At 45.7% G+C, this 12049-nt stretch overlaps 1 protein-coding gene across 1 annotated transcript; it reads left to right on the top strand.

Annotated features, from left to right (window-relative positions):
* Positions 1–1249: 1249 nt before the first annotated feature.
* On the top strand, positions 1250–8654 carry LOC118086694 (cytochrome P450 2A3-like). Its single transcript, XM_060275495.2, has 9 exons — positions 1250–1476; positions 2600–2762; positions 3148–3297; positions 3635–3795; positions 4705–4881; positions 6780–6921; positions 7149–7336; positions 7860–8001; positions 8093–8654. The coding sequence occupies exons 1-9, from the start codon at positions 1297–1299 to the stop codon at positions 8272–8274; spliced, it is 1485 nt and encodes a 494-aa protein (XP_060131478.1). The 5' UTR covers positions 1250–1296; the 3' UTR covers positions 8275–8654.
* The last annotated feature ends 3395 nt before the right edge of the window (positions 8655–12049 follow it).

Raw genomic sequence — 12049 nt, 5'->3', positions numbered from 1 at the left:
TCGTCTTGACTATTCAAAAAGCACAAACTTCCCTGTCTCTCTCACACACACAGCCAAATAATCAAGAGGGCTTTTCTGAAATGTGTAAAAACTCCCTGTAGTGTCATGAGAGAGAGAAAATTCTCTATGCACTTTCTCCATGTCATGCATAATTTTGTAAAATTATATCAGGTCCCCTCTTGCTTTTTATCTAAGCTAAAAAGGCTGCAATCTTTCAACATAGCGAAGTTGCTCAATCCCCTTGATCATCTTGGTTGTCCCTTCCTGAGTCTTTTCTCAACTCTAAAATGTCCTTTTCAGGTGAGCTTATGAGAACTGCACACTAACGTTCTCTGTCCACTGGAAGAAGCACTCAGCCTAACCGGCCCAGTTCTATTTCTGTTCAAATGACCCAGTTTCCGAGCGTTCTTGTAAACTGATATCTGAAGTGCATGTGCTCAAGATGACAACCTCCATAGCCATGCCTTTTTGAAGGCTATGCAGCAAAAAAAATCAAAGCAGGCCTTTTCTTTTTAATACCAAGCCATATTTCTCCACATAATTCCCAATGGCCCTCACTGTGCTTAACGTCCAGCCTGATAAAGAAGTCCTGCTGTACTCAGAGGCTTGTGGAATAAAGGAACTTTGAGGGTTTTCAAGATAAAAGTGACCATGCCTGCTCATGTCACAAATACCCACTTTCAATGTTTGGCTGATTTGGTGGGCTTCTCCCTGAGAAAAGCTTATATATATATGGTTGACAAATGGTGCTGCATTCTTCCTTTGACATAAATGGTGGTGCTTTGCCCCTGCCTGTTCCTGTTCTGCTTACACCATTGTTGGGGACTACTGCAATGCACTTTATGTGGGCCTGCCCTTGTATTTGATTCTGGGATTCTGTCTCTATCATTGACTCCCTGGACTACTCTATCACTGCCGCAGCCACCCCTTTGCAGCCTCTTTCTCAGCTGCTCTCCTCCTAGTCTTAGACCAGCAGAGACCCTGTCAAATGATTCAGAATTCTGAGCAATGGGGTGAGAGAATTGTGCTTGCCTCTGGGACTCCTTGAAGCTCCCTTGGTTGGTGCAGGCAACTCCCTTTCACCACTATCTGTCCATCTGAACTTTGCTCTGGAAGGTCTTCTCTTGACCTGAAAGAAGATGTTGAGCAGAGAGTAAACAAGTTGCACAACTTCAAGAAGCGGGTTCTTTCAAAGATATGTAAAAGGCTCAAGTCAGGCTGGGCAGGTATTTTCTCTTCCCAGCTGGTCAGTAACACATTGCCTGTAGAGCTCCACAGGAGACCCGCAACCTCCCCATGGATCCCCTGGGAGCAGCAGCCCTTTTCCTGGTCATCTGCCTCTCTTGCCTGATGGTCCTCTCAACATGGCAGCAGATGCACCGCAAAAGCCAGATGCCACCTGGACCAACACCCCTCCCCTTCATTGGGAACCTGCTCCAAGTCAACACAAGTGATATGTACCGTTCACTCATAAAGGTAACTTTCTATAGTGTGTCAGTTATCCACTCTCTGATTTGTTATTATCAAATCGTTTTGTATACTGCTGCTTAATGAAGATAACTCATATCCACCCACCCACCCAACCTCTCTCTCTCTCTCTCTCTCCCCCCCCCACTTGACACAACATCTCCTCATAACTCTCCTTCCACCACATTCTCCAACTTTTGATCTCTCTGAGGTCTATGAGGTGTTGGGGAGAAGCAGTATACCTGGTGGGGGACACAGCATGTTCCTTTTGGGTTGTTAATTCCCTCTCCCCTCCATGGCTCCAAGAAGCTGTCAGCATGCAACAGTGGCCAGACGCCAGGAAACAGCTGAAACTCACCGGCTGAAACAGGTGAAGGAATCCAGTGGGTTGCAAACCCTTAGTTAGTTAGGGAGGTGCCTAGTATGCGATGATCAGCTGCAGAAGACTGAGACCAAATGCAGGTCCAACAGTCAAGAAAGCAGTTTCTGCATGAAGAGAGAAATGGGGGACAGAAGGGGCTCATCAACCTGAGAAGGAAGAAAACCTAGGAGAACTCTTATCCTAAACCACCACTGCTTTGTGATTACACTCATTCATGGGAAAGGAGGAAACCCCGAGGGGAGGGGAAATCTGTACCCGCTGCCTTGTGAGATATCTTTGGGGGATAAAGATTAGACCATATGCAAATCCAGAGTGGAGTCCCTAAGGCGCTTGGATGATGTCTTGCTCACCTCCTTCTGGCAACTCCTGCAGCCAAGCTGGTGCAAGTGTATTGCTTTGTTTCCCCTCGGGCCACATCACTGAGGCTGTGAATAGGATCTTGTCCAGGAACCCCCTACACACTGCCCAGGCTTGCACCCCGGAAAGGTAACTTTGGTGCTGTAGATACAGATTTTCTCTCTTCATTATTCTGTTTCATGGAATTTGGGAATGGAGGGAACTGCCGATAGCTGATAGCCGCAATGGATCTGCTTTGCCTCCACAGTTGGAGGCAGCAATGCCTCTGCATCCCAGTTTCTGGAAACCACATGAGGGCATCTGGCTGGTCACTCTAAGGACAGGATAATGGACTCTAGATGTGCTCCCTTTTAACCTGATCCAGCAGGCTCTCCTTGTGCTCTCTTTTCACAGATCCATGAAAAATATGGTCCTGTCTACACCATCCACTTAGGGCCTCGCCGTGTTGTGGTCTTGTGTGGATACGATGCTGTGAAGGAGGCCCTGGTGGACAAGGCTGAAGAGTTCAGCGGCCGTGGAGTGCATGCCACGTTTGACTGGCTTTTCCAGGGTTACGGTCAGTCTCTTCTTGGGCAGTCCTTGGCCAGAGCACATTATTACTGGCATTTATATGGCACCTTTTAGCAAGCATAGTACTGGAGTGTCTCAATGGTGGTTCTGTGCCATAGATTATTGTTATTTCCATTTTACTGAGGAGGTAAGTGAGCCTGGGAGTCTCTCTCCATATAAAAAAAACACCACACATATCTTAGGATGTTCTCCCAAAACCTGAATTCTGAACTTTAAAACTGCACAAGATTTGAAAATGAAGACATTTTCATCATTATTATTTGTTGGAGGTGGGGGGGAATCTCCATCACTGTGTGTTTTCAGCCACATTCCCACTGAGTGCACATTCTCCTCCTCCTCCTCCTTCCCTTTACTCCTCCTTTGCTTTTTAGGGGTTTGCTTCTGTACCTGGGAACGGGCCAAACCGCTACGCCGATTCTCCATCACGACGCTGAGGAATTTTGGGATGGGAAAGAGATCCGCCGAAGAGCGGATCCTGGAGGAGACCCACTTCCTGCTGGAATCCCTGAGGGCAACAAAAAGTGAGCTCAGTTTTGGTATCTTCAAGAAATGTGGCATAATGGCTTACAGATACTGTAATGGAAACTGTTGGCAGTTAGCTGAGAATTTAATGCTGATAAACAGAATCTTTGGGTTTAATTTAGATGATGTTTCATGAGTTTTTACAATAAGAATTAATTGTTGTTTTTATGTGATACTCTTCTAATTAATATTCTGCAAGCCACCTTGAGGGCTTTAGATGAACAGCGAGGGAGAAATCTGCAGATAAAAGAAAAAACCATTAAAGACTGGATTGATTTGCAAAGGGTTGCCTTGATTTGCTCCAGGGTTGAGTGACTTGGGGGTCTCTCTTTCTAGGTGAACCCTTTGACCCAACTTTTGTCCTGAGCCGCTCAGTGTCCAACATCATCAGCTCCATCACCTTTGGCAACCGCTTTGAATACGAAGATCAGGAGTTTCTCTCCATGCTCCTCACTATGCTGGAAACCTTCCAGTTTACTTCCACCTCTTGGGGACAGGTAAATTGGAGGAGAAGTGGAGGACTTCCATCGTGAGTTTGTGAATAATGCAATTTCTCTTTATCTACTCAAGGCATGGTATGCAGGACAGCCACCACTGGGTGGGGCTCTCTCATTACCCCAAAGTCCAGCAATGGTCAAGACACAGGGTTAGAAGCTGCAGCATCACCAGCTAAGGAGCTAGATCACATTCAGGGGTCTGAGTGAGCCTGACCAGAAAAGCTAATATTACAGTCTTCCATACCAGCAGAAACTACGCAGGTTCTCCACAAGTGGGCAGAACTTGGGAGAAGCTTAAAAATGGTTTTGATATCTGTTGGAGCAGGGGCGTACCCAGGATCAAAATTAGGAGGGCAAGGGGCGTGGCCAAGGCACAGGAGGGGAGGGGCCACAGTGGGAATATGGGCGGGGCTACGTGGCCTGCGCCTTTCAGCTCTTCCAAGGAGGCGGCCCCAGGCTCCCGCTCCCGGCGCGAAGCTCCAAAAGCGCGCGGGGAGCGTAAGCCTGTGGCCGCCACGCTGCGCCCTTCAGCTTTTGGTTCTAGGGGGGCAACTGCCCCCTCCCCCCGCCTACGCCCATGTGTTGGAGCAAGCATCTCACTCTGAGCTCTCCATGGTGCTGCAACACCTTATCTGCCTTGCTCTTTGGTCAGGCTCTGCCCGGAGCCAGTTTACACTTTGCTTCAACCAGAGCAAATCTCAGATTGAGGCACTGAAGCTTGAATTCCACACTTTTCCAGTCTCCCTTCTTTTCAAGACTCCTGTTTTTCCCAAACCTTTCATGATAACGATGACCCAAGGGAGGGAGGAACTCCTGCTTCTGCCTGCCCCCAAAATCAATCTAAACTGAATTTGTTCAATATCTTTTCTCTCTCTTCCTCCACTGAACTCTGCATTCCTCCAAACACAGCTGTACGACATGTTCTCGGGCATCATGCAGCACCTGCCTGGCCCACAAGATAAAACCTTCAAGAAGCTGTTGGGTCTGAAGGAGTTTATTACAAAGAAGGCAAAAGCAAACATGGAGACCCTGGACCCCAACAACCCTCGAGATTTCATTGATTGCTTCCTAGTGAAAATGCAGCAGGTAAGATTATGTTCTTCTAAGGACTATGATGAATTTCTGTGGACAGAAACTTTGTAGACTCTGTTTCTGTCTGTCTTTCTTTCTTTAATAAATCTTTATTGAATTAAAATACAAATATATACACATACATATACATACATAAAGATAAAAAGAAAAGGTTAATTCGAAACGAGAGGAAAAAAGAAAAAAACACTGAAAAAAGAAATTTGCATTATTATAAAATCATTCATTAAATTTCTAAATAAAACTTCCAATTCTTCTCATTGTACCTCTATCGTTATTTACATTTAGCGCACAGCCTTCTGTTACCCTTATTTATCTTCGTGTACTCTAGTAAATTAACATTTACACATTGTGTTTTACAAGGATCAATTGAATTCTGCAAGGAGCTTGTTACTTGTACTGTATGTTTTTAAGTAATCTTTTAATAATTTCCACTCTTTGTATACTTTCTGATTGGAAAGCCCTCTTACTTTCCCTGTCATCTTTGCCAGTTGGAGGTATTCAGTCATAAGCGTCTGCCATTCTATTATCGTGGGTACTGTTTCTTTTTTCCAATTTCTTACCACTAATATTCTGGCTGCTGTAGTTCCATACATAAACAATGGCCTTAAAGCTTTTCCGATTTCCGCTGTCATTATTCCTAGGAGGAAGGCTTCTGGCCTTTTTCCGAATGTAAATCTAAATAACTTTTTGAATTCAATGTATAGTGGTACCTCGGGTTAAGAACTTAATTCATTCTGGAGGTCTGTTCTTAACCTGAAACTGTTCTTAACCTGAGGTACCACTTTAGCTAATGGGGCCTCCCGCTGCCACCACGCCACCGGAGCACGATTTCTGTTCTCATCCTGAAACAAAGTTCTTAACCTGAGGTACTATTTCTGGGTTAGCGGAGTCTGTAACCTGAGGCATCTGTAACCCGAGGGAAAGGGAAAGGGACCCCTGACCATTCGGTCTAGTTGCGGACGACTCTGGGGTTGTGGCGCTCATCTCACTTTACTGACCGAGGCAGCCGGCGTACAGCTTCACGGGGTCATATGTCCAGCATGACTAAGCCGCTTCTGGTGAAACCAGAGCAGCGCACAGAAACGCTGTTTACCTTCCTGCCGGAGCGGTACCTATTTATCTACTTGCACTTTGACATGCTTTTGAACTGCTAGGTTGGCAGAAAGTAACCCGAGGTACCACTGTATAATTTATCCCAAAATTCATGGATGACTGTGCAGTTCCACCACATGTGTAAGTATGACCCAGTCTCTTTTTTGCATCTCCAGCAGATTGGTGATCTGCCTTTCTATATTTTAATAAGTTTTGCTGGAGTATGATGCCATCTATAAATCATTTTCATTATGTTCTCTCTAACATTATAGCACGCCATGAATTTCATGGATGGCTTTAAAAGAGGATTAGACACAATGATGAGGAGAGTTCTATTGAAGGCTATTGGCCAGGATGGCTGTACCCTGCGCTCCGCAGTTGGTTGCAACCATGCTTCTCAATACAGTTTGTTGGAAACCACGGGAGGGGAGAAGACTCTTCTGTTCGAACCCTCCTTCCCAGTGGGGCATCTGGTTGGCTGCTGTGAAAACAGGATGCTGGACTAGATGGGCCTGATTCAGCAGGCACCTCTCCTTTGCCTATGTAACCGTTTTGCGCAAAAGGACTGTGTGACACCTCCCTCCCACTCCACCCAACCATCTGTTCCCCACACAATTACTGGGCTCCTTTTCAGCACTCCACGACTGTCCCCTCCCCCTCATTGGATTGAGCATGACATCACTGCAGCTCAGCCAATCAGTAGGGGGGAGAGAGCTTCATAGACAGGAGGCAGTTGGATAGTAGCCTATCCCAAAATATAATCTGTGAATCATCCTCTTTCTCCTTTTTCTTCTTGCTAGGAAAAGGAAAACCCAAACTCAGAGTTCTTCCTAGAAAATTTGGTTTATACGACAGCTAACATCTTCTTTGGTGGCACAGAAACAGTCAGCACCACCTTGCGCTATGGGATTCTGCTTCTTCTGAAATACCCGGAGATTGAAGGTGAATGCTGAAGCAGGTGAAAAGGAGGGTGGAGAAACGTCTTTGTTTTTGCCAGTTATGAACTGGGATTCTTGTTTAGCTCCCCGGAAGGTACAAATGGACATGTGTCCTTGCCTTCCTATGGGAGGGTCCCTCTTTGTTTTCCCAGCTATGAGCTGGGATTCTTCTTTAGCTCCCTGGAAGGTGCAAATAGCACTTTTGGTCTCATCCTGCTGATTTCTCAACAGAGAAAGTCCACGAAGAGATTGAACATGTGATTGGCCTGAATCGCATTCCCAACATGGATGACCGTCCCCTGATGCCCTATACGGATGCTGTGATCCACGAGATCCAGAGATTTGGTGACATGCTCCCCTTGAGTTTAGCAAGACGTGTGACCTGTGATACCAAGTTCCGGGGATACACCATTCCCAAGGTACTGTGGTTTCATTTATTCCTGAGCCTCCTACTCTTCTGCTCCACCCTCCAGTACAATTTACAGACATGTTTTGTGGGCTAGCAAATTCCCCTGAGGCACCTCTGTCTCTGACTGGTCTGCCATCATCATTTTGGGGGTATCCGAGTCAAATCCAGAATAAGACCTGAAGAACCCAGCCAGATGATTTGGTGTTGGTTCCACATCTTCTAGTGCTGCCTTCCCCAAAGGAGTGTTGGTAGTTACAGGGCTTAAAGGGGTTTCATTCTAAACATTTCCCTCTTCCCTTCGCATCAGGAAGAACTCTTTGAGGGTAATAGCTTTGGGGCTGTGGAATGGGCTGCCTCAGAAGGTGGTGGAATCTCTTTCCATTAAGGTTTTTCCAACCGAGGTTGGATGGCCATCTGTAATGGATGCTTTAGTTGAGATTTCTTTGTCACAGGTGGTTGCACTAGATGGCCCACAGGATCCTATCCAGCTCTGCAATTCTATGATTCTTAGATTCTCTCCCTCTCTTGTTCAGGGGACTGAAGTCTTCCCTGTGCTTGGATCTGTGCTGAGAGACCCCAAACATTTTGCAAGACCAGATGTGTTTGACCCCCAACATTTCCTGGATGACAATGGGCAGTTCAAGAAGAATAAGGCTTTTATGCCTTTCTCGGTTGGTGAGTGAGTCCCCTTCCCTTTCCAAACCACTCCCAAGCTCTTTATAACAGCCCCCTGAAAGCCTGTATTCACCTTCCTTCTCTTTCCTAGGGAAACGCTATTGCTTTGGGGAGCACCTCGCTCGGATGGAGCTCTTCCTCATCCTCACCAGCATCCTGCAGAACTTCTGCCTCAAATCTCCCATCCCACCTGAAAAGATAGACATCTCTCCCATGCTGGTTGGCTTTGCCACTGTTCCGCATTTTTATGAAATGTGTGCCATTCCTCTCTGAAGGTGGTCAGGTGTCTTGGAGAAGCAGAATCCCATTGTCACCCACATTGGCCACCTAAAGAAGGTACACACACAATCTAATGTCCACACCACCAGAAATTTAGCAATGACAATGTTTAACATTTTCCTATTTTCTGGAATTATTTTCTTTGTCTACATGTTTAGTATATTAGTATCTTGTGAATGTTTATTTTTCTGCTGCACCTCTAATTGTGGAAGCTGTAAGATCAAATATTTTGTCTTGGTTCTCTATTCTCTTCTTTTGCCTGCATTTCTATTTATAAGGCATACCCGAACCACAGCTGTAAAATCACCCTACAAAATTCTAATGTCGTCTGCTATTGCCATGTTGTGAATAAAGAGATTACAGATTTCACTTTGGAGCTGTCTTTTGACTCCACTTTCTTGTAGGACAGTTGACTCTACCTTCCATATTATGTGCCCTGACTGTTTTGTTTTTTAAAAAATAATATTCATTAAAAATTTCCAATCAAACCAAATAATATATTCCAGATTATACCTATAATCCAATAATCAAACAATCCCAATGTTATGCCTAATTATAAATTATTTATTTATTTATTTACTATTTAGCTGGCTTCCCATTCTTTGAGATCAGAGGGAATCCTAATCATCTCATAGTTCTACTGCATTTAAAAATATTACAATAATTCCCTTCATATATTCTGGTGTTAACCATTCATTATCACTGGGAAGTGAACTGGGGTCCTCTATCTGACATGATGTGACGAGGTAGCCCGTACAGCCAGAAAATATTATCAATGAACAGACGGGCTGTTTCTTGGGCTGTCGGCAGTCCTTACAGACCACGAAGTGGGCCATCTTGGTGAAAAGATCCACAACCACCCAGAACACCATCTGATGTTGTGAAGCCGGGAGGTCTGTGATGAAGTCCATGGCTATTGGTTCCCATGGTCCTTCTGGAGTGGGTAGAGGTTGCAGGAGTCCCGCTGGCGCTTCCCATGGCCTCCTGGCCTGCTGGCAGACCTCACAGGCTCTGACGTACTCCCAAACATCCTTCCGCACTTGCGGCCACCAAAAGTGGTGTATCACATGATACAGTGTCTTGTAGCGCCCGAAATGGCCCGCCGTTGGACAGTCATGACATTGGCGCAGCACCCTTGCCCACAGTTCCCTGTCTGGCACATACAGCGCCTCTCTGTGGTATAGTAGACCATTCTTCTCAGAAAACGGATCCACCCCAGGACTACCTTCTCTTAGCACTGCGAGTTTATCCCTGGCGAACGGGTCTGCTGTTGTATGGTGCCGGAATTCAGGGACGGCCACCGCTGAGCCCGTGGTTAACTGCAGCCGGTGGGGTTGCAATATGTGTCACAACACAGGGTCTGGGCTGGTATTCCCATCATGGGCGTAGGCAGGGGGCAGGAGGGGGCAGCTGCCCCCCCCCCCCTAGAAGCAAAAAATTAATGTATTTTACAGACCATACCCAGCACTTTTCCCCTCCAAAAACTGAAGTGGAAAAAGCTTTGCTTTAGCAAGAGCAGCTAAGTCTCCGCTTCCTGGGGGGGGGGGACACAGCTGTAACAAAAACACATCAAATAAATAAAGCAAAGTCGCTACCAGTAGTTAAGCAGTTAAGACAATGGAGCAGATATCCCCAGGCAATATTCGATACCTGACCACTTCACCCTATTGTTATTCAGTGGAAGTTGTTAATGAGCATTCAGGAATCACATTAAGAGTTCTATTGGCGATTTAATGAGGGTGCAGAGGATTCAATTTGACTAAGGTGGCTCTGCAAGGCTAAAAGGAAGTGAATAAGAAAGGGGGGTGTAGCTTTGACAGTGATGTTTATTTAAGCAGGGGTGTTCCAGTCTGCCCCTCCTCCTGCATCTGTATACTGTAAATCAGGGGTGGCCACCTCCCAAGAGACTCTGATCTACTCACAGAGTTTAAAACTGGGAGTGATCTACCCCCTTGTAGATCTCTCACTTCTCTTGTTCAGGTCAAAGCTGTTGAGTTTTTTTAAGGAAGGGAAGCCCTGTTTTGGGGGGTTTATGTCAAACTTGTTGAGCTTCTTTTAGGAGGGAGGGAGGCCCATTTTTGTTTAGGGCTTCAGGTCATAGTTCAACTTTTTTTAGGGAGGAGGAAAATTTTGGGTGAGCTTTTTTTAGGGGTGCCAGTGACCTACCATTGATCTACCACAAACATCCAGTGATCTACAAATATGAGTTATCACTCTCTCTATTTCTTCCTTCCTTCCCTCCCTCTTCCATCCTTAATAAAATACTAGGGGGGGGCAGATAAGCCCCACATAGAAAGCACATCAACATGACTCTTTCAAATATGGTATTTACCAGTAATTTGGGGGGGGGGGGAGAGGCACCTAGGCCTCTAGGAGTTGGCTGCTATGCCTAGGAGTAGGACAATTCAAGAAAGCAGAATGATGCATATGCTATGGTAATATATCAATAGAATCATAGAATTGTAGTCGGAAGGGACCACAAGGGTCATCTAGTCCAACCCCCTGCAATACAGGAGTTTTTTTCTAAGGTGGGGCTTGAACCCACGACATGGTTGAAATATTATGCTGATATGCAGCAACGCCTCGGAGCTGTCGTGACCACAAACCACAAACTTCCCCCTCTCTCACACACACAGCCAAATAATCAAGAGGGCTTTTCTGAAATGTGTTAAAACTCCCTGTAGTGTCATGAGAGAGAAAAACTTCTCTATGCACTTTCTCCATGTCATGCATAATTTTATAAAATTGTATCAGGTCCCATATTACTTTTTATCTAAGCTAAAAAGGCTGCAATCTTTCAACATAGCGAAGTTGCTCCATCCCTTTGATAATCTTGGTTGTCCTTTCCTGAGTCTATTCTCAACTCTAAAATGTCCCTTTTCAGGTGAGCTTATGAGAACTGCACACTAACATTCTCTGTCCACTGGAAGAAGCCCTCAGCCTAACCGGCCCAGTGCTATTTCTGTTCAAATGCCCCAGTTTCCGAGTGTTCTGGTAAACTGATCTCTGAAGTGCATGTGCTCAAGATGACAACCTCCATAGCCATGCCTTTTTGAAGGCTATGCAGCGAAAATCAAGGCAGGCCTTTTGTTTTTAATACCAAATCATATTTCTCCACATAATTCCCAATGGTCCTCACTGTGCTTAACGTCCAGCCTGATAAAGAAGTCCTGCTGTACTCAGAGGCATGCGCAGTATTTTGTGACATTCTGTGTTGGCCCCAATAAAGGGACCTTGAGGGTTTTTAAGATAAATGTGGCCATGCCTACTCATGTCACCACCCACTTTCAATGCTTGGCTTATTTGGTGAGTTTCTCCCTGAGAAAAGCTCATATACTGTGTGTGTGTGTGTGTGGTTGACAAATGGTGCTGCATTCTGTGCAATAAATGGTGATGCTTTCCCCCTGCCTGTTCCTGTTCTGCTTACACCATTGTTGGGGACTACTGCAATGCACTTTATGTGGGCCTGCCCTTGTATTTGATTCTGGGATTCTGTCTCTATCGTTGACTCCCTGGACTACTCTATCACTGCCGCAGCCACCCCTTTGCAGCCTCTTTCTCAGCTGCTCTCCTCCTAGTCTTAGACCAGCAGAGACCCTGTCAAATGATTCAGAATTCTGAGCAATGGGGTGAGAGAATTGTGCTTGCCTCTGGGACTCCTTGAAGCTCCCTTGGTTGGTGCAGGCAACTCCCTTTCACCACTATCTGTCCATCTGAACTTTGCTCTGGAAGGTCTTCTCTTGACCTGAAAGAAGATGTTGAGCAGAGA

This window comes from Zootoca vivipara, chromosome 6 (assembly GCF_965207765.1).
Source record: "Zootoca vivipara chromosome 6, rZooViv2.hap1.1, whole genome shotgun sequence".
Lineage (NCBI taxonomy): Eukaryota > Metazoa > Chordata > Lepidosauria > Squamata > Lacertidae > Zootoca > Zootoca vivipara.
Note: the sequence above shows the minus strand (reverse complement) of the source record. Positions and strands in the feature narration are given on the sequence as shown.

What these genes read in the sequence shown, in the direction of transcription:
- LOC118086694 (XM_060275495.2), top strand. Translation starts at nt 1,297, where the DNA reads ATGGATCCCCTGGGAGCAGCAGCCCTTTTCCTGGTCATCTGCCTCTCT. An exon ending in TGTACCGTTCACTCATAAAG is followed by an intron (nt 1,477 to 2,599) that starts GTAACTTTCTAT and finishes CTCTTTTCACAG; the next exon opens with ATCCATGAAAAATATGGTCC. An exon ending in GGGGATACACCATTCCCAAG is followed by an intron (nt 7,337 to 7,859) that starts GTACTGTGGTTT and finishes TCTCTTGTTCAG; the next exon opens with GGGACTGAAGTCTTCCCTGT.